At 40.8% G+C, this 27940-nt stretch overlaps 3 protein-coding genes across 3 annotated transcripts in view; 2 read left to right on the top strand and 1 right to left on the bottom strand.

Moving 5' to 3' along the window:
* Positions 1-10146: 10146 nt before the first annotated feature.
* The window catches only part of LOC125777285 (peptidoglycan-recognition protein LF-like), a 578030-nt gene continuing 560236 nt past the window's right edge, over positions 10147-27940 (bottom strand). Inside the window, exon 5 of the mRNA XM_049451650.1 lies at positions 10147-10156. The gene's annotated coding sequence lies outside the window, so the exon portion shown is untranslated. The remainder of the gene's footprint in view (positions 10157-27940) is intronic.
* Positions 15261-17809, top strand: LOC105230800 (trypsin-1). Its single transcript, XM_011211784.3, has 2 exons — positions 15261-16402; positions 17307-17809. Exons 1-2 carry the CDS (start codon positions 15491-15493, stop codon positions 17631-17633), a joined length of 1239 nt encoding a protein of 412 aa, XP_011210086.2. The 5' UTR covers positions 15261-15490; the 3' UTR covers positions 17634-17809.
* LOC105230789 (trypsin-1-like) lies at positions 18208-19827 on the top strand. The gene is made up of 2 exons (XM_011211772.4): positions 18208-19018; positions 19076-19827. Exons 1-2 carry the CDS (start codon positions 18347-18349, stop codon positions 19523-19525), a joined length of 1122 nt encoding a protein of 373 aa, XP_011210074.3. The 5' UTR covers positions 18208-18346; the 3' UTR covers positions 19526-19827.

Raw genomic sequence — 27940 nt, 5'->3', positions numbered from 1 at the left:
AAAGAAATAAATCTTTCAGGTCTTCCCAAATAGCGATACTCGCCGCAAAACATACTTGGTGCTTTAGTTTAGGATTGAAGACTTAAAGTTCCCTCTCTCTCTCTCTCTCAGTGATCGTACGCACCTTTTGAGCAAACTTCGTTTCGTAATTGCTCAAACTTGTTCGTATGTGTAACTGTGATCTCTTCCGAAAATGTCATAAAACGATTTACCAAAAATGCGGACGACTTTTACAAACCTTTCAACAAATTGAGGATCTAAACCGATACAACAGAGGAGGGGGAATCTCTTTGTTAGATTTAAATCGAATAGATTGAAATATTTTATATCTCTCATTAGCAAAATATATCGTTATTGGTGGGAAGGCCTTTGACCTCTCTCTAACTAAATCCGAATATAAATATCACAAGCATACATACATCATCTCACACGTGGAAAGTCAAATAATATTATGATTGTCTTAATACCTGTATTAGATTGCCCACCGTGAATTTTTATCACTTGTTAGAAACGAAACCATCCAAAAGAAAAAAAAGTTTTGTTCTAAAAGGAGTTCAAATATACGGAGGTAGATAACTAAAGCGCTCTAAAAAGTTATAAGAATCCCCCAGAACTACAAAATTCAACAATAAATGAAGGGCTAAGTTCGGATGCAACCGAATATTTAATACTTAAGGAAGTATTGACTTGATGCAACACATTTTTCATATACTATATATATACTATTATCAGAAAAAATCTCTCTAAATTTCAATTGTATATTTTTCGATCAAAAATCAACTATTGTAAACTATTTGTGGTGTGTCCACAATGTTTTGAAATTTCTTAGCATCGTCTATGTTAACTCTCCACTAACTTCTGGCACCTACTTTGTGGAATACCATGCGTTCTCGTTCTCAATCTAAAGTTCTGCAACATTTTTAAATTTTTATATGCAATCTGAGTTTTAACATCGCTCCATAAATTTTCAATGAGGTTTGCTCAATACGTCATAGTTTCTGTAGTGAGCCACTTCTTCACATTTTTAGCTAGGTGCTTTGCAATATTGTCATGCATAAAAATCAAAAACCGATCGGTTCCATGGTATTTTTGAGAATGTTTTTGAATGAATAATGGTCAATTGCACCATCTATCATAAGCAATGGTCCAACGCTATACCAATATACGTAAAACGCTTCTCAGCCCATCACGCTAACAGCGCCATACTTAACGATTTTTGTAGTGTATTGAAGATTATATGTGACACCTAGGGCGATGGAAAAATGGTTTGCCATCGGATTCAAATACGATTTACTTATGTTTCATTGCTCCAAAGGACCCCTTTTCAAAATGTGACGATCTTTTCTAAATGTTCTTTGGCAAAGTTTAGCCGTGTTCCTTGTTTATTTTGGTCATAAACGGTTATTCTGACTCAATGGGGCGCCTTCGTACTTCATTGCAAGACATTCATCCATACCTCGGAATTTATTTTTATATATACAAGTAGGTTATTATGACTGTCAGTGTCGTCTGTGTTAAATGTCACATCAAAATTATCACACGTTTAGTACACGCTTGTCTACCTGAAATACCTATAGTGCATTCGGAGATTTTTACGATAAGTGAAATTATTCAACAAAGAAGTTCCACTAAATTTTGTATGCGAAATCAAATTACTGATGCCGAAACCTTCAGAGTGCCTTCGATGACAATTTTTTGTCGCGAGGAAGTGTTTTTGATTGGTACACTTTATTCAAAGAGGTTTGAGAACACGTTGACGACGAATCAAGTCCATGAGGGCCATCAACATCAATTGCTGATCAACACGTCAATAAAATAAACAAATTGGTTTTGATAATCGATAGATCTTATTGGCAACGTTGGAATGTCAGAAGGATCAGTAAAAATAATTTTGAATGATCATTTGAAAGCACGATTTATTTCAAAATTACTAGTTTTTTTTGAAAAACTTGTTATTACAGACAATAAGTCTTGGAACAATGCTTCTTCTTTACTGACGTAGACACCGCATACGCGATTATAGCCGAGTTAACAACAACGCGCCAGTCGTTTCTTCTATTCGCTACGTGGCGCCAATTAGAGATTCCAAGCGAAGCCAGGTCCTTCTTCACCTAATCTTTCCAATGGTGTCTTCCTCTGCTTCCCCCAGCCGCTACTGGGCGAATACTTTAAGAACTGTATTGTTTCCATCCATTCGGCCAACATGACCTAGCCAGCGTAGCCGCCGTCTTTTAAATCGCTGAACTATGTCAATGTCTTTGTATATCTCATACAGCTCATCATTCTATCGAATGCGATATTCGCCGTTGGCAATACGCAAAGGACCATAAATCTTCTGCATAATCTTTCTCTCGAAAACTCATAACACCGACTTATCTTTTGTTGTCATCGTCCATGCCTATGCACCATATAGAAGGACGGTGATGATGAGTGACTTGTAGAATTTGGTCTTTGTTCGTCGAGAGAGGATTTTACTTCTCAATTGCCTACTCAGTCCGAAATAGCAACTGTTGGCAAGAGTTATTCTGCGTATGATTTCAAGTCTGTCTTATAGAAGATTGTTACCTGCTCGATTAAGTTCTGCAGCTGGAATTATTTTCCCCAGCAGAAGGTTGAATAAGTCGCACGATAGGGAGTTGCATTGTCTGAAACGTCGTCTGCAACGGGTCGGGGAGGTCCTTCACGATCCTGACGGAGCTTTTGGTGTTACTCAACGTCAGTTTGCACAGGCGTATTAGTTTTGCGGGGCGCCAAATTCAGAAGGCAGCTTCTTTTCGTACTGTGAAAAGCAGCTTTAAAATCGACGAAGAGGTGGTGTGTGTCGATCCTCTTTTCACGGGTAAAAAAACAGTACGAATGAAAAGAAGAAACTTCCGAGAGGGGGCAACTAAAAAATCACCTTTAATGGTCAGCCATTGTTATTGCACAAACCACCAATGCAGTTATATTCAAATAGAAAAATATTTATTTAATAATGTCATTTAAAAAATATCAATCTTTACCATTGGATTGACTACTAAGCGAGAGAGCGAAGAGTTCGGAGTTGTTTAAGTGCAGACATAACTCTATAAAAATATTAATTAATAAATAATCATTAGCTCCAGGGTAAATTTACCGGCTTGAAATGTATCTCTCAGTATTTTACGAAGTTTTATTAAATAAGAGATTATTTTGAAATTGAACTGCTAAACAATTTTCATCACAAATCCGCGGCGCAGTGTGGTCATGTAGAAGATTATTTAAGTAAAAGCGCAAACCCCATATTCCAACTGCAGCAGCGGCAGTGACCAAGCGGGCTGACCACCCAGCGGCGCATTCATGCAGTCAGCTGTTAAAAGCAACACCAGCACGGCAACAACAAGCCGGTTATTCGCATAGTCAATTGCCGCCTGGAATTGTGATGTGCATGAAAATAAATACGCGCAAAAACACACATACATACATATATACATACATATGTCATGCCGCAGCTGCTGTGGCATGTGCGTTTGTTTGCTTATGTTCCATGCTGTCCGCGTCGTTGGTCAGTTGGTTAATATGTTGTTGTTGTTGCGCACAATTTCTAATTAAAATTCCAAAAACGTAAATTGCTGTCAGCGATTTGTGAGCCGCAGCTGTGGCGAAAAGTGAATGTGTATTTACCGTTTATTTACTGTATGTTGCTTTCCATTGTTTACCCGCTTGTTACCACAACGAACTTTATAATCGTAAAGTTTTTATGTGCGAAACCCAAAAATATTCAATAAATCGATGGCAATCCAATGAATTTTCGCTTTTTTCGAATAAATTATTGGATTGCAAAGCGAGCTTACGACAGATCGATCGTGTGTATTTAACGTTAACGTTAATACAAAAACTACTATGAGTAAAAAACTAAGACTTTGTTCTTACTACCTCCTCAAAGTAATCCTTTTGTTCCCAATATACTTGTGCCAACGTTTTTTCCGATCCTTCGAGTATCAATGTCGTCATTTTAGAGCAGCGCTTCACGTATAATGTCTTCAATGGACTCAAAGCGGTTTCCACGGAGCGTTTGTTCGAGCTTGCTGAATAGCCACAAAACACACGGAGTTAATCAGTTGAGTACGATGGCTGCGGCACGATATTGGTTGAAAATTTTTGCGAAAAACTTACAAAATAGTATTCCTTATTGACAGTTTGGGCGGTCGGAAGGAATTCGGAGTGCTCCTCACCTCAATAATCGAAAAAAAATGTGAATATAACCTTGATTTATGACCTACTTTGACGTAACTTATTCGGCTCAACTTTGCCAAGATATTGTATTTGGCCGACTTATCGTATGTTTCGTGGTCGTAAGCATAAAAACAGTCAATAAACAAGTACTACTGTAGTACATACATCGGCAGGCCAGCTATAGCAGGTCTCAGGCCCTAGTTTGAATAAAAAATCTCATAAGGATAAGAATATGTTGCTAGAAAAACGAGCATATCCAAAATTTGTCCTGAATTTATCTTGTTTATCCAGTCAAGAATACTTGGCTTGATTTTACTCCTTTACGTTGGCTGCTATATATATATATCTGGCCTAGGCAACACTAAGTATTGCCAGGTGCAATCTGACATTTCCATTGGAAAGTTTGACATTTTTTAACATAACATCACTCAGAACGTTTTGTCATTTAATCGTGAATTGTTTTATTTACAGGGAATTAAAAAATTCATCTCGGCCAAAAAATAGAATTAACTCGTGAACATTTTCGTGCGATCATTTTTCACAACTTTCGACGTGGATTATCACGACAAGAGTGCATCGATGAACTAAAATCTTTGTATGGCTATGAAGCACCATCCTATAGCACTGTGAAAAACTGTTACAACGAATTCAATCGTGGCCGACGCTCGCTCAAAGACGAATTCCGTGAAGGTCGTCCAAAAACAGCCGTTGTGCCAGAAAACATCGATGCCGTACGTGAACTGATAACGGAAGACCGTCATGTAACATACCTTCAGATAGAGGCATGCCTATGCATACATTCGATATTGCATGAACACCTGGTCGTAAAAAAGGTTTGTTCTCGTTGGATCCCGCATAATTTGACAATCGCTCAAAAAAAGGCTCGTGTGGATTGGTGTAAAGAAATGCTGAAAAAATACGATCGCGGTGCTTCAAAAGACGTTTATAAGATCGTCACAGGTGACGAATCATGGATCTATGCGTATGAGCCCGAAACAAAACAGCAATCGACCGTGTGACGAGCCAAATCCAACGAAAGTTGTTCGTGGAAGAAGCACTTCGAAGCAAATGGTCGCCTGTTTCTTCGGCAAAACTGGTCATGTGGCGACTGTTCCGCTTGAGCAACGTAGGACGGTCAATTCTGAATGGTACACCACCATTTGTTTGCCTGAAGTCTTCGGAGAAATTCGAAAAACGAACAAGAGAAGACGAATCATTGTGCACCATGACAATGCGAGCTCTCACACATCGGCTCAAACCAGCGCCTTTTTGACCGGCCAAAACGTCGAATTGATGGGTCATCCGCCGTACAGCCCTGACTTGGCACCCAATGACTTCTTTTTATTCCCACACATCAAGAAAATAATGCGTGGTCAACGATTTTCGTCGCCAGAAGATGCTGTTAAAGCATTCAAAAACCATGTTTTGGAGGTGTCTCAATCGGAGTGGAAAAAGTGCTTCGAAAATTAGTTTGAGCGCATGCAAAAGTGTATAAATCTTGATGGAGAATATTTTGAAAAAACAATAAAACCATTTTCGTTGATAAATATTTCTATTTTCATTATTAGGCCACAGATATATATAGCAGCCCTCGTATATAAGGTGATTTATTTCGAGGTTCCCTACTTTTTAAAGAAACAGCACAACTTCAAATTTAATGAGAAATGTTTATTATCATTTGAAAGAATATTTTTTGGCATTTATTTTTTGAAGATTATCTCTTTCAAATATTAGCTGATCTTTAATTGTCTGCTCACCAAAGTGTTCTCTCAATGAATCCATTGATTAATGCGATGTGTGGGAGGTGGCGCCGTCTTGTCGAAAACAAATGTCGCCAAGATCAAGAGCTTTAAATTCAGGCATTAAAAAGTCGATTATCATGACACCATAAAGGTCGCCATTGACGGTTACGTTCTCAACTACATAAGAAACATGGGCCAATGATACAATCAGGCCTCAAACCATACAAAACTGTTGATTTTTTGGATCAAATGGCAGCTCTTGAATCTCTTAAGGTCGCTCTTCGTTCCCAATGCGAAAATTTTTTTGGTTTAGAAATTTGGTTCGAAAACGTCGTATTTTCTTGAATCGTTTCAAGAGGACATAGAGCGAAGTGATGTCGCTTCGGAAGCTCGAGCGGCATCAGTTCTTGCACAAGCTCTATTTAATATGCCTTCAATTAAAGATCTCATCATTAATTGCTCGAAGTCGTTCCACACGTCAGTTCGATTGGCTGGAAACGGCGCGCCGTGGCGCCGAATCGACTCTCCACGGCCGTCGTGTCTATAGCTGCTAAATTTTCTTTAGTGTGTGTTGGAAGTCGTCTATTCGGTCGAATATTATCCAATAATGAATGAAAAGAGCGCACAGTAGATCGATTATGTTGACCATAAGTCGAGCGTAGCGCGCGAAAGACATTCTTTACAGAAAGATTTCTATGCCACTAAATTGTTTTGCGACACTTTCAACAAAAATTATGTTCTCTGATTGTCATATGCCTCGTGTAATATTTTATACTGAAACTACTCTCTTTTGACAAGAATGCTACCACAAATGCTTCTCAATTAGACAATTCTAAAAGCTTGTGAACCAAATACATAAGAATGTGTGCAACAAAGTAGACCGGTATCCTATAAAGACTGTAAGTACAAAAGTATGTTTGAAGCTCTATAAATTTTCTAGCCTGAATTCCGAAGAGTGCTTCTGCTGGCATTCATGTCCTTTATCATACCATTTTCACTTATAAATTCCATTTGATTCACTTTAATGACTAACATTTTGAAAGCTTGAAGCAGAGTTTCAGCATTGGTTGCACAGGGTGTATACATGCATACATACAGACAGTATATATGTGCGAATTTGAGCAACTCGGCATATAAATTGTTGTGGTCACTCTTACAAAAGCATTCCAAAATCTATCCCTGTTGTTGTTGTATGAGGTTTGATAGTAAGTCACTAGATATTTGTTGGTTGAAAATTATCTCATTTGGTTAGTTGATGAGCTTTTGTGTTTACCAAGGTCAGTAATGTCTTGACGTCATAGCTAGCCAGCTTTTTCTTCTCCAATACGCTCTAGTGTAGAAGCGGTGGGGTTATTTGTATTTTTTTACATGACCACCTTTTTGCGAAAAAATTTTGTTGAGAGAAAAGACACGTACTTGACCAGCGTGTTTTTTGTGGATTATGAGTTAAGTGTTTTTTGTATCGGTTAACAAATAGTAAGGTCCAAAAATCACCTTAAGAACAATTATATTAAGTTAAATCGAGTAATTTTTGGGATGAAAACAAAAACAACAAACACACTTATCAATATCGCCCAGCTCTTTAATAATGTGCTGTGGAATATGTAGTTGGAGCGCAAGTAAAGAAGAGTCAATCATTTAGTAAGCTAGCAAATGAGATACCGTTATATGTATGTGTTGGTGTGTATAGCTGAGCTTCTGTGGCTTAACCATTGCATTTGTGTGTCTAATGGCTAACCATGTTAACCTACTTATCGGCGTATTTACAAAGATATACGCATTTTTATCAAACGCAAACATATTGTTCTACCGCATAAACATGTGTAGGTATGTATAAGCGTGTGTATATATGACGCTAAGCATGTAAAGTGATTAACTGGCTGGGAAGCGCTACACACATGCAGCATAAATGATTTATCTAACCGCATGTAAGCACATACAAACATACATATATGAAGTATTTATATACATAGGTACATATAGATACATATATAATCTGTAACTTACTATATGAGTCATTAATCCACATATGAATATGTATATACCCACATATATAATATAATGTTGCCACAATTTGCTTATCACAATTCAGTTGATTTATTTGCAACATCACCGCTATGTTTTTGTGGTTGCCACAGTGACAGCGTACGCCACCGCAGATGATTATGAAGAAAATCTTGTTTTCGTTGCTGATTTAACCATCGTTAATCGGGTTCGGTGCTCATGCTTACGCCAAACTGTGTGATTTAGGTCAACACATGTTTAGCTATGGGCTGTTGTTGTTGTTGTGGTAACCATCTAATTCAATTTAGTTCATGGCCGATAGAGTAAAAAAGAACAAGCCATAGAAATTGTAAACAAAGAACACATATAAACATGTGTATCTGGCGTTTATAACGGTCTCCAATAAAGCGGCCAGTATCATGTCTGGTCTTATGCCGCCTGATTTAATGGCCGCAGAGCTAAGTAGAGTCTATCAAAAATCTAAAGCTATGAATAGGCGCCTAACGGCTGTCGAGCAAAAAAAGGAGAGACAGGCGAGCCTCGAAGAGCGGCAAAGACAATGGGATGTGGCAGAAAATGGAAGATGGACGCATAGGCTCATTAAGAACGTACCAGCGTGGATTGAGAAACAACACGGGGATACAGACTTTTATCTGACACAATTTTTAACGGCCCACGGCTGTTTCAGGGAGTATCTCCACAGATTCGGCCACGATGACAGCACAAAATGTTCTTGCGCAATAGCGATCCAAAAACACAGGATAAGAGAACGGCAGCGGAGAAGCTTAAGACCAGCTGAACAATCTCGCAGGGTGTAGCTTAGTCCCGCAGATCCAAGTACAAGCCAAAGCAGCCGGAGTTAAGAGTTTAGTACGTAGGCGTACTGTTCCGCATGTCCAGTAGAGTTGGATAATACTAACGTGGCGTGATCCCAAAAAAGGTACATCCTTAGAAGGCAATATGACGCACATGCTGCCTTACCACAGCGGCATCTTCTTTGAAAGATTCTACCTCGAAACCCACCTCTGAACGTTTTTTGAAACTAATGTTACCAGAACCTCATATCTAATGGTTAAGTTGTACTCTTATCGTGATAAAAGGTAAGTCAAGAAAGTAGGCACTATGAATGTGTTCGAGGGTAATTATTTCACTCTTGTAATCCTTAACTAAAGTTGAGAGTAATTCTTCCATCCCAATACCCTTAACACTATACACTGCAGAAAAGTTATCAAGCAATAAATAGTTATCTTAGGAATAAATAGTATCTTCCTCTTCTTCTTTATTGGCGTAAACACTGCTTATGCGGTAATAGCCGAGTTTACAACAGCCATCAGTCGTTCTTCAAAATAGCCAGATACTTCACCTGTTTTTCCTGTTCTTCTGCTTCCGCCGGCAGGCACTGCGTCGAAAACTCTCAGAGCTGGTGTGTCTTCAGCTATAAGGTCGACATGACCTAGCCAACGTAGCGCTAATTCGCTGAACTATGTCAAAGTCGTATCTCACCCAGCTCGTTCCATCGAATGCGATATTCGCCGTTTCCCATTCCCAAAGGACCCTAAATCTTCCGTAGAAGCTTTCTCTCGAAAGCTTATATAGCCATATTAGCTTTTCGGGGATACCAAGTTCAGACATAGCGTTGTAGAGGCAGTTCCTTTTCGTGCTGTCAAAGTCGGCTTTAAAATCGACGAAGAGGTGGTGTGTGACGATCTTCCTTTGTTAGATATTTTCCATGATTTGGCACTTGGTGAAAATCTGGTTGATAGTGTGTTGACTGACGGATTTCAGTCTTTCACAATCTTATATGCGATGTTGAGGACCTTAGTTGGTTATGGGGTCTTCTTTTTTGTGGATTGACCAGAGCACACTTAAATTCCAATCGTCGGGCATGTTTTCGTCCGATCATGTTTACAAAGAAAAGCTTATGCATGCGCCTTAACAATTTTCGCCATATTTGAATAGCTTGGCCTAGGGTAATTGCTATTCGAAATCCTTCTTGGTCAGGCAGTGAAACGTCTGCTCCATCGTCATCGATTGGGGAATCGGGTTCACCGTCTCCTGATGTTATGCGTTCACTGTCATTCAGCAGCCTGAAGGAGTGCTAGTATGCTCTGGGCATCAGTGATTAGATTACCTGGAGGGATTTTACAAGAGTATGCTCCGGTCTTGAAACCTTCTCTTAGCCGCCGCATCTTTGCGTAGAATTTTATAGCATCAATCTAGTGCGCCCGCTTGTCAAGCTCTTCATACTCACGCATTTCGGCAACTCTATTTTTTGCCTGCAATTGCGTCGCACGTCTTTCTTTGGATCCAGGTATCTGTCTCATCCTGCACGTGTTATGGTCGATTGTTACGTTGGGAGGTAGACAGTCTGCTTTCTCTCCACTGCTACACCGCACTCCTCATCGTACCAGCTGTTCTTTCGCATTTTCCAAAAACCGATGGTTTCGTGTGCAGCTATAAGTAATGAGCTTGAAATGCCGTCCCACAGTTCCTTTATACGAGTTTCTAATGAGTGCTCTAAGAGATAGAGAGCAAGTCGAGTAAAAAATCCTCCGATTGCGGCTTCTCGACGTCGAACCTTCCGAACCACTCATCAATATACATATGTATATCTGCTCTTCCTTGTACTAACAGTAACTCTATTACTACGTACTTTTCTGAGCGCTAAATACATTATCACTCCCAATTACGTGCGGTGTAAATTTTCTTAGCCACTTCAATCACGAAATTTCGCGCACTAATAAATTTTACAACCTGTGGCCATATTCCAAGTGATTGCATCCAGAAACTAAAAGAAAGAAAGAAACTGCCAACCAGTCAAAGCCAAGCAATAACAAGCGCTCTGAACCGAATTGAGGAAGATAAAAAATTAGCGCTTCGAAGTCAAGAAATCACTAGCAGTATACAACAAAAAGCGGCATTTGTGCAGCATTGTAAGTTGTGTTCGCCTTTAGCGATTATGTGGCAGCAACCACATTGTCGGCGCTCAGCTCGTCCGCTGAAAGTTTATCACTTATTCCATTATTTCTATTATTTAGTTCTTCATCAAAAGTGGATAACCAAAAGGAAAAAGATGAGAAAAAAAATTAAATAAAAAGAAAAGTGCGCTAAGCAGCCACACGAACGGTAATCTACTTGCAACGCGCTGCTATTGAATTTTTTGATTTAGTAGTGCGCTTTAAGACAAAAGCGAGAAAAAAGAACTCACTTTTTGCCTCCTTCGGCTGTCAGGTGAGTAGTTTAAGCCTGAACTAGCGCAGTTCCGCGTTCGTTGCCAAAAAAAACCGGGCAAAGCGCAATCTACCTGCGCACTCTCCCCGCCGCTTACAAATTTCACGCCGCAGGGCTTCTCTGCCCTCACTATTTTCTTAATCTACTTTGCTGTGCAGCGCAGTTTCCCACTCCCACTGCTACTTTTGGGTGCGCTGCAGCCGCAGCCAGGTGTTTGGCTGTGGCACGTAGGTGTTGGCAGTGTTACCAATTTGTGGCGCAAATACGTGGTGTGAGTATGTGCAGCAAAGCGCGTTGACAGCCACAGGCAGCCATATGCCACACTAACAACAACTAGCTGCATGTAATCAATATGTTCCTCTTTTTTGTTGGATTTTGTTTTTGTGCAGTTCGTGTTGTCCAAATTGGTCTCACATTAATCCATGCTGAGATCTTGTTTGACTTTTATTTTATTGTTTTTCGCTTCCGGCTTTTCTCGGACTTTTAATCTTCGATCTGTGAAGCAGAGGCGAGTTTTTTGCATTTCTTTCAAAGATTTTTTCGTTTTTCCTCAAATTTGATGGATTTATTGACTGGAGGTGAATACACATAGGCTAGGTGTTCCGTTATTATTGAATAAAGTAATTATTTTTGAATAAAGTAGACTACCGTATAAAAACTGTAACTGTAAGAGTAAGAGACTGTACTAGGAATAATGAAATACTACCATATTTTGTTCCTAAAACATACTCGTAAACGCATATAATGGGAACTCGGTAATTAGAGCCTAAAGTTGAGATTCTGAGGTATACTAACTACCCGGACAGATCAGCCTCGCTTTAAGAAAGAGGTCTAAGCCATTTTTGGAAGAAGTAGAACACTGCTTCCAATGTAAAACTGAAGCAGCTCAACTTCTCAAGCGATATCGCGGCGGTTCATATTTCTTCTAAAATAATGTCGGTGAGAACGTAACTGTCAATGGCAACTGTTATCGCGCCAGGGTAACCTAATATTTAATGCCTAAAATTTAAGCTAGTGACCTTTTTGTTTCAACAAGACGGAGCCCACACTTCTCACACTTAGCAGCAATCAATTGATTTATTGAGAGAATACCTCGGTGAGCACATGTTTCGGGCCGATCGATTAACAACCAAGAACACGTCATATCACATCGTTAGACTTTTACCTGTAGGATATGTAAAGTCCAAAGTCTATGCAGACAATCGAGATTTGACTCAGACCTTGGAACAAAACATCACGCGTGTCATTCGCAAGTTACAAGTCGAAACGCTCGAATGAGTCTTGAAAAATTGGACTCAAGGGATGGATCACCTGAGGCGTAGCGTATAGAAAGAAACTGGGTTCCTCTGATAGCGTCCTTGTTTTTGAGTTCTTCTGATTTAATTGCCTTTATCTTAAATGTCTGATCTCTTATTTGATGACCACATCCCACAGCAGCTGGCTGTTTTCATCAACCTCTTCCGTATCGTCTCCTTCAACTTCCTTGATTTATTTTCATCCTTGCTTTGCGGATACTAAAACTAATCTTTATTGTCAGCTTTCGATAGAGCCTCTATTGATTCTATGAAAACTGCCACCAGTATGGGTCTGCTCGATTAATTTGGTTTATCTTCCTTAATAAACTTCTAGTTTTCCTGGTATTGACTTATTCTGTAGCTTAATATCGTTGTAATTTTTCCCTTGGCTGCTTTAAAGGGGAATCCAAATGCGAGCACGAGGCTTCTTTGGGATGTCCTAGGTAAGTATGAGCATTCAAAGACGTCGCTAATAATTAGTAACACTATCCCTTAGGGGTAAGGGTTTCCAAGAAGTTAAAAGGAGTTAAAATCCGTATGAAAAAACGGATTGTCAAGAACATAGCTTAACACTAGAATCGACAATCTGACTTCAATCTCCACTTATCTCTCCCGAATGGTGCTAGGTGAGGCAGAGTTTACGTCTATTATAGACCCTTGGAGACAGTCCCTGGCATTTTTTGCTGTTGTTGTACTACCGAGTTCGGCTTCCGCCTGCTTTGCTTTCTTTTGCAGAGTTTCCAACATTTCATTGTTGGAGTGATTCCTTTTATGAGAGTTTGTTTTGCGATTTCAGCGGAATGTTGCGATTGCTTCCCTTGCAGGCAACTTTCGTACTCCTACACAATCTGTGTTTGGCGCTTTACTTCCTCTACATCAACTGAAACGTCAGTAGCCTGATTCTTGGCTATCTTTCCTAAACACAGATTGCTCTCTGGAACCGGCTTTTCATAAGAATAGAAAATATTTGTAAGCTCCAATCGCGCCCAGGCATCGGAGGAAACCGTTTGCGATCAGGTACTCAATTGCCGCCCGCCGACCATTCGGCTATTAGAAGGGACAATTCGACACCCGTCGACCGTTCTGCTATCAGAATGGATACTTCGGTATCTTTGCTGCGGAGGATCCTCACACTTCACACAAAACGAAGATAGGCATTTAACCGAGGTTTATTCATCCATCCCTAATTTATGTGAATTATAATCCTTCTGCAGCAGCATCGCAAAAAAACGCTTTGCTTATCATTTTTTGCTGCCCAAAGTATAAAAAAAGTGAGATTTGAAGTAGAGGAGATGACAAACGATCAAGTGATGCCGGAGAATATCGTGCCTTACATGATCTAATCGAAGGTGGTCTGGCACAGAGTATGATCAGCTATAGTTATCAAAGAAATAAGAAGGAAAGTATGGTAACGCAACGGAACCAGAAGGATTAACCGGACTTAGGGCGAAAATGCGTGACTGAAGATTCGAATGGCTAAGCTTGGCCCCATGATGTAATGCCTGACGGCAGTGTCGTGAGCCGAATACAAGCAATGGCGACGAAATAATAAGGTGTCGATCTTACTTCGCAAGAGGGCGTGCGTTCCCATTTTGGATGGGTCCATTACTGATACTTAGGCCTCTGAAGATGTAATGTTTGCATTGTTGATGGAAGCGGTCACTCCGCATTCAGATCAGAGATTATATAGAAGGATTGTTTTTCAATAAATCTTTAAATGAGTCTCATGAAAGTTTAGAGTAATTACTTCTCTATGTTATTTTGCCTTTAACTAAAAAACCGACTAGAAAAGCTATATTCATTTGAACTCTTAGCGATTCTCAGGAATAACTCAGTGTTCACGAAGCCAAAGGATAGATTAATATGGAAGTACGACATTGCTTGTTGTGTGGTATAATTTATTAGGAGGTCTTTTTATTATACGACATACGGATGTTACAGGGCCTTAGAACCGAGGAGTTTATATTAAGTATTGATACAATGACTGCGAGTTATTTGAGAAAGATAATTTCTCTGCTTTAACTGCAAGATCTTAGCCGATAACTTCGTAAGGCAAGTCGTCCACTCACCTTTTCGTATATGACTCACCTATTGCACCAAGTGTCCAAAAATAATTTTTAAACTTCATTAACTTAAATAGATAGGGTACCTAAGCGTCGATGTTGCTGGCATTGTTACTTCAATACTTTGTATGTGATACAAAGCACTTAATTTTACTTCAAAAGAAAGCAACAAAAAAATGTTGTAATACACAAAAGCTGACCAAATATGAATTCTGGGCGACAAGTGTTCATTGAAATGCCAACTGAAGTGCCACCATTAACGATTACCTAACAATTTGCAAGCAGACGTCAAAAGCAAAACAATCGTGCATTACGAAAGACAATAGTTGAAGAGTTATAGACAAAAAAATACAATAAACATAGGCAGCTGTAATGAGCTCACGAAAAAAAACAAAATCATAATATGTGTGTGTATATACCAAACCAAGCTTGACACAGAAAAGTCTGGCAGCAAAGCAAAACAAAGAAATATGTAAGTAAAAGCGAATTTATTTCAGCCGCTGCCGTGACTTTGGGGACGCGGCAAACTTTCGCCACTTAAGGCGTCCAATCACGCGCGTTACATTACCAACAACATACATATGTTATTTTTTTTTGGCTATCAGCTATGTAGGCATACCTCGTACCCACTCAGCGTACAGCGGTGCTTATAGCGCTGAGCGCGCCGCAATTTCCGCAGCTTGTAGTTGCCCGCGCTTCAGCTAGACACCGCCGCCGCTTGCGACGATCAAATTAGCGCAATAATTTGCAAATAAGCCGCGTGATGCGTCGATCCAGTCCAGTCGAGTTGGCCCACTTTACAAAAATCAGCTACCGGGTGCGCTAATGTGCTGCGCCACGGTCAGTTAGTGTTCGGCTGTGGAGAAATGCGCGAGTGTCCGGCAACACAGTAGACGTACTTGAAGTGTTTGTACCGAAAAAAGTGTGAAAAAAATCATTTCCTCAAAATAGAAAGAAATATATGTATTTAATAATGTTTAAGAAAAATATCATTTGCAGCCTGCTATTAGCAGGCGCCATTATCGCCTTCACATGTCCTACAGTCACACAGGCCACCTATGAGGTGAATCTCTTGCGTTTGCGTAGTGAACCTGCCGCGCTATTGCGTCAATCACAGAATACCTTCATACAATGGGTGCTCTCGCTGCTACCCAATCGTCCAAATATATTCGGTGTGCCGGCTAGTACGACCACAACATCGCCTGATGGTTTGACCAGCACCACAGAACTGCCACCGGCACCGCAACCAGCCACCGCTACACCAGCAACCGTATCGAGCACCAGCACAACGTTGGAGCCCACAACACCAGCACCGCCGAGCACAACGGCAGTACCGACCACCAGCAGTACGGCAGCGCCAAGCACAACACCCGCACCACCGCCGATCGTACTCAATCCGCCACGGAATTGCACGGAGTGCGTTTGCGGCATAGCCAATACACAGAAGCGTATTGTCGGCGGTCAAGAGACGGAGGTGCATCAGTATCCTTGGATGGCTATGCTGCTGTATGGTGGTCGCTTCTATTGCGCCGCTTCGCTCATCAACGATCAATTCCTTATTACCGCTTCGCATTGCGTGTATGGCTTCCGCAAGGAGCGCATTAGCGTACGCCTGCTGGAGCATGATCGTAAGATGTCGCATTTTCAGAAGATCGATCGCAATGTCGCCAATATTACCACTCATCCGAAATATAATGCACGTACATATGATAATGATATTGCCATCATACAATTGGATAAACCGGTGGAGATGACTGAACTCTTGCACCCGGTTTGCATGCCTACGCCTGGCAAGTCCTTCAAGGGTGAAACTGCTATTGTGACGGGTTGGGGTGCTATTAAAGTAGGTGGACCTACCGCTGATACATTGCAGGTGAGTGAAGTTTTAAGGTAGAAAAGTAGAGATCGCATCGTTTCAAGTTGTGGTGAAGATTTGAACGGCTGCACTGTCTTAAGATGAATACATATTCCGAAAACTTCAAAATCTTTTTATAGGTCTAAGGAATGTTCAAAGCCTATTATCGTACGAGTATTATTTTATTATTTGCTTACAGATAGTCTCGCTCGCTAGTCGCTGACAACTTGACTTATTTTTCGTTTGTTTTTCACTATATCCGAACTTTTCTGGAAACCTTTTGTCTCGACTAGATACTAACGAAGAAAATTGACAGTTAACCCGGAGTTTCGTGGATGCAAGAAATGAGCTCACACGACTCAGCTGGGGAACAAACAGACTTATTTAACACTAACCTAGAGGAATTTCTTCTCAAATCCACTCACAGCTATTAAAGACTGTTTCTTGGCCGCATATCTTGTGGATCATGTTCAAAAGACGTAGTTCAGAGTGTATAGACACCACTGACCTCACTTTAGATTGCTTTTTCTTTGAAACCATGGACTAAGATTCCATGTATATGAATATTTAACACTTTCCCAATTTTCGGAAGATCCATTTTAAAATGTGGTCCAAAGTTATTCCAGAAACTGCATAACATCCTAATATTTCGCCCAAGAAGTTTCTTGTCCCAAACAGTTTCTCGAAGTTGTTGGATTTTCTAGTTGGCGTCCCACGAGTTTTATTATACTTCGTCCGCAAAGACACTCCTTCCTTTGCAGACACCTTACCGACTATGGGCAGCTACTTGCGATGGTTCACAGTTCAGGGTTTATGAAAGACAGTAATTTTTGTTTGAGGACATCTCAAGTTCTCATTATTTTCGATATTTTTTCATAAATTAAGCGGCTACTATATTCTCTAATTTATTTATACTCCACAGGAAGTACAAGTACCCATCATGTCGCAGGAGGATTGCCGCAAATCGCGCTACGGCGCCACGCGGATCACAGACAATATGCTGTGCGCCGGTTTTGATGAAGGCAAGAAGGACTCCTGCCAAGGTGATAGCGGCGGACCTCTGCATGTCGTCGCACCCGGCACGAGAGAACATCAAATTGCTGGCGTAGTATCGTGGGGTGAAGGTTGTGCCAAAGCCGGATTCCCTGGCGTCTATGCACGCGTCAATCGCTATGGCACATGGATTAAGACCGTCACAAGAAATGCTTGCCTTTGTCATTCGGAAACCAAGAAGATAAAGAAATTTTAATTGTTGCGGGGGTATTAACGTAAAAGACAATGGAGAGAGCGCGTGGCGCTACGGAGTTTGTCAGACGTGAGGTTTCATATATACTATACATACGTATTTATTTGGGTCACTTGAGAGAGGGAGGGAGCAGTTCGTTGAATGGTTTAGTTAATTTATGTTGCATTTACCGCTTACTTGCTTTACTTATTTATTTATTTATTAAAAACAAAAAATAAAAACAAAATTTTGCAATGAAGATCACGACTTTCAAGTGCGATTTCGTTAGACGCTTTCGAGTTCCAGCCAGTTTGGGAACTTTCCATTTATTTGTTTGTCGTTTTTCAGCAAGCAGTTACTGTTGTCGGAAAGAGTACGTGCTCATTTTTATAGCAGTAACCATTAAATTTATTGCCGCTGTTGCGACTTGACCGTCACGGTTTCGTGGATTGGCCCACTGCACCCAACTTGCATATCAATTAATCCCAATTGCAGCCGGTTTCAATTGGGAAAGTTGTTTGAAAAGTAGTAGTCGTTGGCATACGAAGAGGATATTTCTAAGCCGCAAATAATTGAACAACTAGTCTGCTGACCACCACAAACCGGCCAAGTAGCTTGATTGTGGAGCGCTTGCGACAGCGCTCACTTCTAGGCTCAATGTGCATTTAACCAGCAAACAGTTGCTGCGCTTTGCTGCATCATAACGGTTCACAGCGACGAAGTATACCAAGAATATTATGGCTTATAAATATCACTGGTTAGCTGCACTCATCCTTGTGCATGTCTTCTTGCACTACGGTGTCGCCTCAGTTGTGCCCGCTACCGCCGCAACACCAACAGCTCTGCGGCAGGATAATATTATAGGTTGGATCACAGCAATTTTCCGTCCAAACACCACCGCCTCACCGTCAACCTCTGCCACGCCAGCCACGCCAATGCGCAATTGTCCGTCTTGCAATTGCGGCAGCATCAACACCTTTCATCGCATTGTCGGCGGCATGGACACCGAGGTGAATGAGTATCCTTGGATGGCAATGCTGATGCGCCGTGGCGACTTTTATTGCGGTGGCGCACTGATCAACGATCAGTACGTGCTAACGGCAGCGCATTGTGTGCGTGGTTTCAATAAGCGTCAGATCTCCGTGCGTCTATTGTCGCACAATCGCACGGACGGCCGTGTGAGTACGATCGATCGCCAGCTCGATAAGATTATGGTGCACGACGGTTACAGTACACGCAATTTAGATAATGATATTGCACTGTTACGTTTCACCGAACCAGTAGAGTTGCGTGATCCTTTGCGACCCGTATGCCTTGCGGAGGCTGGTAATACCTACGATGGTGAGCTGGCTGTGGTCACCGGCTGGGGTGCCGTCAAGGAGGGCGGCTTCATAGCTGATCGCCTGCAGGTGAGTACAAAAACCGTGGCAGCTTAATTTTTTACTCATTCTTACTTACTCGTGTAGGAGGTGCAAGTACCCGTTATGTCACAGGAGACCTGTCGCAAGAGTAAATATGGCTCTGACCGCATTACGGATAATATGCTTTGCGCTGGTTATCCTGAAGGCGGCAAGGATTCGTGCCAGGGTGATAGCGGTGGTCCCTTACATATCCCCAATAATGCGACGAAGGCCTATCAGTTGGCTGGTGTTGTGTCTTGGGGAGAGGGCTGTGCACGACCCAATGCACCGGGTGTTTATACGCGTGTTACTCAGTATTTGGATTGGATTGAAACGCGTACTGGTGATTCATGCAAATGTGTGGCGGGTAGTGAGGCTGCTGAGAGTGAGAGTAGCAGCACAACACAAGCTGCAGAAATAGCAAATAGTGAGTCAAGTACACAGAGTGTTGTAGATACCACGTCAACTACGGCAGCAAGTGAGAGCAGTAACAACCAAGAGGGCTCTGCATTGTAAGTTAATGTATTTGTGAAGGTAATTTAATGAAGTTTGGGAAGGATTTTGCTATAAAACATTAACAAGGCCTTATTAAAGAGCGGGTAAAGTGAAGAAGCAATGTAGAAGGACTTCTACTAGAGATTTAAATACGGTTTCACATGCAAGATAATAATGTTGTAATGAGAAAAGAGAGAATAAGGGAGATAGAGGAAGAGAGAAGTAGAGAGAGAGTTAAATTTGTTATGATCTGTGGCTCATTCTCTCCAAACAATTTGTTTCGAAAGAGAGTAATGGATTAAAGTGGATGTTAATAAAAATTAAACATAATTGTAAGTATTTCTTATATATATTTATTTATTTATGTATTTATTCGTAAAATATTAAAATGTTTTTCTATAAAATTAAATTTTATAAATTTCAATGAAAGTATAAACATTTATTCCCTTGACCAAAGAAGATCAAATATCGACAGAGGAAGAAATTCTAAAAAATTTCATTTCTCCAAATCAGCTTTCACAATGTAGAATTGTTGGTGGAATAAATTTTTTTTGTTGAAGAATGAAATTTATATATGAAAATAGGGATTCTTTTTATCATATTCCAAGCGGGGCGTGAGTGTAAATTGACATATAAGACTCATACAAATTACCATTGTCTAAAGTTTTTAGAGTACTCGGATGTATTAGTGGGTTCCATTTGACTTTATTTCAATTTCCATCTGTAGTGTAACAAATGGACCCTTGATCTAAGCAGTCATATATTCTGCCTTAAATTTACGATCAGATATTGTTCTTGCGGGTTAAATAAATATATTTACTAAAATATTTTAATAGGCCACATGAAACCCAAGTCAGTCAACTTCGCTTCATAAGCCCATTTCTAACAATAAAAGCTATGATATGTCTCTTAATTTTCTGACTATATGAAAGGCTGCTTACAACCAGACTCGAAGCGGCTATTAATGAAGCTGGAGGACTTTCCCCTAAACAACACGACTTTAGACCCGGCAGAACAACTCTATGAGTTATAAAATGCGTCATTGAAAGTGTACAGCGCAGATGGCATAAATACAAACTAATAGTGTTGCTGGCGACTTTAGATATCCGAAACGCCTTCAACTGCGGTAGATGGGTGAATGTGATCGACGCTCTCGAAAATAATTTTGAAACCACCGTCTACCGTCAGGACCTGTAGTGCGGAGCTACCTTAGTAACAGAAAACTACTGTACCAAACTAGAGTCACAACTCACGTCAAGAGCTGCACAAGGATCCATTCTAGAATCCCAGACTTGTGGAATAGCAGCTATGACGCTATATTAAAACTCGAAGTGTCAAACGAATCGTACTTAATTGGCTACGTGGACGATATTGCAGCAGTCATTACAGCAAGAGACACAGAAGAAGCGCGAAGAAAGGTTTAATCAGGTCATGGTGTGGACGCAAGCATGGCTCGACTCACACAACCTCCAGCTTGCTACGGAAAAAGCAGAGCAACTACTGCTAGCAAATAAGTACATGCCTTTCAAAATTAGTATTCAAACGACTAGGGATATTCTTAGGTCACAAAAAGTAGTAAACTACCTAGGCGTAAGGCTGGACCCCAGAGTAATCTTCTCGGTACAAATCAAGCACGCCGCAGGAAAAGCAGCGAAAATCACCTTCCAACTGAGTACAGTAATGGCAAACGTAGGAGGCTCCAGCCAAGAAAAGAGAAAGCTAATAATGTCGACGGCAATCAGCGTCCTATTATACAGCGCTGAGATCTGGGCAGATGTGCTTAAAAAGGAAAATCAACGTGAGGTAGGGGCCAGAGTTCACCCCATTGCACCCCTCAGAGTTGCATCAGGCTACCATAGTTCAGGTGATGCAATATTAGTTATAAGTGATAATGCCCCGCTTGACATCTTGGCATTCGAAAGAAAAAAGCTGTGGAAGCCAAAGAAAACTTCCGAAAATTACAAGAATACAACGATACAATAACAACATGGTAACAAAGATGGGAGAATAAAAGTTGAGGCAGATGGACGGCCAGCCTGATAAAAGATCTAGACTTATGGACAAGCCGTAAGTTTGCAGAACCGAGCTTTTATCCGGTCATGGATACTTCAAAAAGTACCTCCACAGAATGGGAAAAGTCGAAAAGTCGTCACGCCTACACAAAAACGCGACAGAAGATGACGCTGAACATGGCGATGGCAATGTGAAGAAGGCCTGGTTGGCCCAATAAACACGGACAATTCAATCAGTGTCATGTTGGAGAGTGAAGCAAACTGGGGTATTATCTAGAAATTCGAACGTCCAGCTAAGGTTTGGAGGAAAAAAATAAACAGATTCATCTATCTATCTAACATCTTCTCCATAAATAAATATTTCCATTTTATTTTGCTTTACTTTATGTTTTTCGTTTGCTCCGCGTGAGCTTAAAATTTCATTAAAATTCAAACATTCGGCGGAAAGTACTTCAAGAACAACAATATATAAAAATAAACCCAAAAAGACTGCATAAACCTGCCACCCACCATATTTAAGCACCTTAAAAAGTGCTATTTATTCAATTTACGATATTGCCGATCGCGTTGAAGTTCAAGTGCTCGACAAGCTGTTGACTGACAGTCGTCCACACACCGCTGCGCTTCTTCATGCTTCATTTGCTTCAGCTGATGTTGCCACTGCATTATTATTTCCATTCGAATTTATACGATTTTCATACACCTACGCCCGCCCACGCTCAGCAAACGAAATCGATTTGACAGCTGATAATGCCAACAGCGAATGAGCGAACAAAAATAGAAAAATAAATTCTAACATCTAGTATGGTATTTGTAATCTGAAATGTAATTTCCTCACCGTATAATTGAAAAAATCAAATCGTAAATTTAAGCCATAACTAATCGGCTTTAGAGGATGCTTACTGCAATGCTCGTGTATGTGCGTGAGTTCGGCTATGCAGCGTTGCATTGTAGTCGGTGTCGATTGACAGCTGCCATAAATCGTTCGTCACCTTGGCGACGAGCGCGTACACCATATATAATAAATTGATCGCGACGAAGGTGTGATCAGCTATGCTTGTGCTGCGGGTTCGAAGCGTCAAAGAATGACGGCGGCTGAAGGTTAGAAGAAAGCACATGTGCTTAAGTGCCGAATGTGCTCTAAAGCTCATGGCTTAACTAGTTTCCTTTGTAACTAAATCGAAGTTGGAAATATGAAAAGAGGATTTGCTGGAATTACGCAAGTGGAGTAAGTTATGTTACTTTTAGCTCTGAAATTAAACCTCAATCTCAATTCTAAACAAAGAGTCTAGGCTTTAGACGCTTATTGAAAGTCTTAAGGGCCTACAAGTCAGCATACGTATGTGGATGTAATGAAATAAATTCTCCTCAATAATTTAAGCAGCTAAAGTTGAGTTATGATCGAAGTCGGATAATTATTGCCTCAATAATATTGATATAACCAGCTAATCAAATTGGGTTGGGTTTCATGGTAATTTCGAAACCATATTTTAACGCCTTGTCTTTATTCCAATTCTTCTACCAGCTATCGGTTTCTTACTCAAGCAATCCTTCGGTGTCTTAGCCTTTTTACTGATCTCATAACCTCGTTTGGCACTGGATCCGTATTTTAAATATATTTAAAGTTTTGTTCGTGGTCTTATTTCTTCTTCATCCCCTAAGACGGATCTTGTTACTTCGGTCTTTTAGTTCAACGGTTCATCAATCCAACTTTCCATTCATAATCAATCAACTTGGTATCTTCTTTTGATTGTGGATCCGACTTTCAGTATATTTAAGGTTTTATTCGTGGTTTTATTTCATCTTCATCTCTTAAGACGGGCCTTGCTCTTTCGGTCTTTTACTTCAATGGTTCATCAATCCAACTTTCCATCTGTAATCAATCAATCTCGTACCTTTGTTTTACAGTGGTAAAGTTTTGTTCGTGAGTTTATTTCTTCTTCATCTCTTTAGACGGATTTTGTTACTTCGGTATTTCAGTTCCATGATTCATCAATCCAACCTTCCATCCACTTAAACTTCGAACATCTGCCAATCAACTTTGCTGTCGTTTGGTTCTTTTTTTTGCGGAAATTATCTTCTAATTTATTACCTTCAAACCAAGTAACTTTCAATCGGACTTTCCGTTTTCCGAAGTACATCTTGCCTTCAGTCTCTCTGTCTATTAAATAATACGATTATCAATCGAGTTTGCCATCTGTTGGACTCTTTATCCTTTGGCAGAGTCATGATTGCGTTTGCTATGGTCATCATCAAAAGGGGGTCTTTCGTCCGATGCTGTTGTTTCCTCTTCATTGGGAGAGTTTTTTACGTAGCTAGTCCCAAATCCAGCAGGAAGCGATGGTTCGCCTTCTTACCTTAGCTCGCCTTCTCACATTAGACCTCACAATCTGCGTTAAATACCATTTAATAAGGCTTCTAAATATCGCGCATAAGGTTCTGTTGAGAGTATTGGGTGAAAGATCAAAGCCCTCTATCAGCGAATTAGAAGACAGCGGTTACGCTGACTGTATCATGTCTTCCGAATGGACAAAAGCCTTCCAGCTTTCTATCGCCGAGGTAAGCAGAGGAAGAGGAAGAACTCCAGTCCTTTGGAAAGACCAGGTAGAGAAGGACCTGGCTTCGCTTGGGATCTCCAATTGCCGGCAAGCAGTGAAACGGAAGAACGACTGGAGCGCTGTTGTAAACTCGGTAACCGCGTAGATGGTGTCTACGTCAATAAAGAAGAAGACAACTAATGATTCCCTCTGTACTTCAGCTCGTCCATCTGCTTTGGGGTTATATAAGAAATTGCAGAAGTCTTCAAATCTGTGTGTACTATTAATGGCATTACTTTAATTATAGCCCGAAGTCAATAAAAATTAATTTAAAGTGAGCGCAATTTTCTTACAGCTTTGTCTAAATTCCCATTTCGTCAGCAATTACGAATGTTTACATCAAAGTTGAAATTCTCAATAAGAACTAATTTCTTTCCACTTCACTTAACACAACTATCTAAGAGTAATTTTGATAAAATCGGCTACATAAATTTCGCTGACAAAGTCGATGAACAACTCTCGGGGCAAACACCGTTTCCCGCAAGCCAAATAGAAGCGATAAACGGTGAGCAATTCCACCAACTGTCGCGCGTCTTTCGACCACAGGCAGCAATTATGTACAGAGCAATTTTTTTAGACATTACAACACACCAACACACACACATCTCAAAGTGAGGTTGTGGTAGACAATTTTTTCCAAAACAGAAGCCTATAAATTCCAATCAAAAAGACGATTTGCTGTCCACTAAAGTATGCACTTAAATACCAAATGAAATGGAATGAGCTTAAAGGCAGAAGCCCACACGCTGTCAGCTACGCACATACTTATGTATGTATGTGAAGTACAAACGAGTTCGAGCAGGCTGGTCGAGCTGCTATTTTAGCCGCCTTCGGTGAGGCAGCGGTCATAAAAAATGCGACAAATACGCAACGAAATGAGTGCGCGTGAGGAAGCAGCTGCTGTGGCAGTGGTGGCATGCGCTGTGATAGTGTTTAGAGGAGTCGAGGGGTAGGTGCCGTGTAGCCGCTGTTGGCTTAAGGCATTTTCAGTAAATAACAACAATTTAAAAAGCAATCAAAAACAATTTGACAATTGTATGAAACACAAAGCGATCAAACCAAATCGTTTTACAAAGAAAAAGGAAGTAAGAAACGAGAAAAGATAAGTAAAACGCCAGCATGTAAGGGCGTTAATGGCTTATACGCCTATTTCTAGTGTAAGTTTTGAGCGGGTCTTAGAAACACCGAACTCTGAAATGGTAGCTGGGGTCAACAGAAAACTTCAGCAAATATTTCAAAGGCGAAAGTATAGAAAGAATTGCTGGTAATCTGTTGTTAGAAATAAGACATTCTGAATTACAGGTTTCAGATCGGTGACAATCCGAACACACGATCCTCGAGTTTGTTGATGTTATTGGAAAGAGAAAAAGTAGCAAAACTTCCGTTTGGAGTTCCTCCATAGCTCATCTGAGGTGTAAAAGCTTCCGAACTCCGCTTCCAGAATACGTAGTTTTACTGAAGATTAGGTTGTCAAATATCTCTCTTCCGCCTTTTTGTCTTTTGACTTTCGTGGCTATGTATAAAGCGCTACAGAGCTAGTATCTGGCAATACTATACATCTTAGAAAGGTCTTGAGATAACCTACAAGACGACGCTGTGCATGATTAGTTTGAATATTGCGTCCGACAGTTATAGACGTGTAAACATGGAGTTCACTTACGCCGAAATTCGCGGTATTTTAAAGTTTTCCTTCGTTAAAGACAATTCCGCTAGAGAAACGTTCCGTGAGATTAACACTCTATCACTTCAAACTGCGGAGGAACGGTCTCGACGATTCAGAGCGGGTGAAAGCGACGCCATGGATAAGCCAGCCGCCGGAAGATCTGTGACGACGAAAACCGGTCAAATCATGGAAAACATCGGGTTAGACCGGCATGTGACATCTCGTGACATCGCCTAGAAGATGGGAGTTAAGCACCAAACCCTTTTAAACCATGTGCAGAAGACTGGATACACAAAACATCTTGATGTTCGGGTGTCGCATGATTTGTCGCAAAAAATCCTTCCGAACCGAATCAACGCCTGCGATATGCTGCTGAAACGGACGGAACTCGATCCATTTTTAAGGCGAATGGTGACTGGCGACGAAAAATGGATCACATACGACAATATCGAGCGAAAACGCTCGTGGTCGAAGGCCCAATACAACTGAACCCCGCTTGAAGTAGGCTATCGACCAGAAGCGTCCAGAACTGGCCAACAGGAAGGATGTAGTGTTTCATCAGTACAACGCCAGACCACACACTTCGTTGATGACTCGTCAGCAGCTACGGGAGCTCGGGTGGAAGCTTTTATCGCATCCACCATATAGCCCGGACATACCATGTGATTACCACCTGTTCCTGTCCATGGCGAACGTCCTTGTTGGTGTAAAGTTGAACTCAAAAGAGGCTTGTGAAAAGTAGCTGTCCGAGTTCTTCGCAAATAAGGAGGAGGGCTTACACAAGGGGGGTATTATGAAGTTGCTGTCTAGATGAAAACAGATTATCGAACGAAACGGCGCATATTTCAACTAAATCCGATCACTGTAACACTTTTTATAAAGCATTGAATAAATAGCAAAAAATCGGACTTCACGATCAAAAAAATGAAGTATGCCGAAACGAAAGACCTCATATTCTCAAATAGTTTTGGAACTGCCATACGATTTTTGTCTCAGAAGGGTCTAATGTATAATTTAAAAAGGAATTCAAGAGATATAACTATATGCTAAAGATACTATCTCTCTCTTTGTCCTACTCATTGAAAAGCCAGTATTCTATTGGAACCACGGAAGTGCTTTATGCGTTCCGCTCTGACGACGAAATTAGGGCGTAATTTTATTTGTTAAGTGCTCTATATTACATTAGGGACTACCTTAAGGTTGCATGCCATTACACACCGTGCAACAACAATGCGGCAAGAGCAGCAATAAAACACTTAAAAAATAGGAACTCAAAAACGAAAAATAAACAATAAAAATGTCCAATTATCCAAACGACTGACGACTGACGACCGCGCACAACGCAGATTACTAAAGAGGACTAAAAATAAAAACAACAGCAATACAATGACAACAGGGCCAACAGTTGACAATGTCTGTTGTTGCCTCCGCTACAGTTGTTGTAGTAGTTTTCAGCACTTAACCGTTGTTTATGTTATTGGCACAACTGTCGAATTGTCAATTGTCTTCTACCTTCGGCAGTCCGTTGCCATCATAAAATAGCGTAAATAGTTCAGCGTTCCAGCCAGTCGGTTTGTCCGTCTGCCTGCAACGCATTGTCAACTCCCTCTTTGTGTTGATGCGTGCATGCGCTTGTCCCGCCTTCGCGTTGTATGCGCTGCGCTCCGTCACACTGTCACACGCACACAGCTGTTGTCTGTCAGCGTTCATGCAACTTAATGCACTGTCCGTGCAACTTGCCACCGTAGTCTCGTTGAGCGGATCCACACATGTTCACACACACACACACCAATTATTATATTTGATTGCTGGCACTTGATTGCCGGAGATTATTGACGACGCGTGGGCGCAACTGGAGCTGTTCATACATAAGCTCCTCGCTGACTGGTTGTGTCGTCTTACGTTGTCTTTTGTTCGAGTTTTCGCTGTTTTTGAAATGTTTTTGAGTGCTCTTCCGTAATTGGCTGGCTTATGAATTGGAGGTCTGATGGTGTTTTAACTTATTATTTTCAGAGAAACCGCTGTGACTTTAAAATTTCATAAGTAGTCAGGTGTACACTTTATTTAATTGAATACTTTTTGGTAATACCAACCGGGTACTATTTTCAGAAAGGCATGTTTTGACTTTTGTCTAAAAATGGTCTGAGATTAATTGCCTAAAGAG

The sequence above is a fragment of the Bactrocera dorsalis genome, chromosome 3, assembly GCF_023373825.1.
Source record: "Bactrocera dorsalis isolate Fly_Bdor chromosome 3, ASM2337382v1, whole genome shotgun sequence".
Taxonomy (NCBI): Eukaryota; Metazoa; Arthropoda; class Insecta; order Diptera; family Tephritidae; genus Bactrocera; species Bactrocera dorsalis.
The sequence above is the reverse complement of the archived record's forward strand: the minus strand, read 5'-3'. Positions and strand labels throughout refer to the sequence as shown.

Excerpts from the sequence above, each read along its gene's own strand:
- LOC105230800 (XM_011211784.3), top strand. The coding sequence starts at position 15,491 with ATGTATTTAATAATGTTTAAGAAAAATATCATTTGCAGCCTGCTATTA. Across the intron at positions 16,403-17,306 it reads CTACCGCTGATACATTGCAG|GAAGTACAAGTACCCATCAT; the intron begins GTGAGTGAAGTT and ends TATACTCCACAG.
- LOC105230789 (XM_011211772.4), top strand. The coding sequence starts at position 18,347 with ATGGCTTATAAATATCACTGGTTAGCTGCACTCATCCTTGTGCATGTC. Across the intron at positions 19,019-19,075 it reads TCATAGCTGATCGCCTGCAG|GAGGTGCAAGTACCCGTTAT; the intron begins GTGAGTACAAAA and ends TTACTCGTGTAG.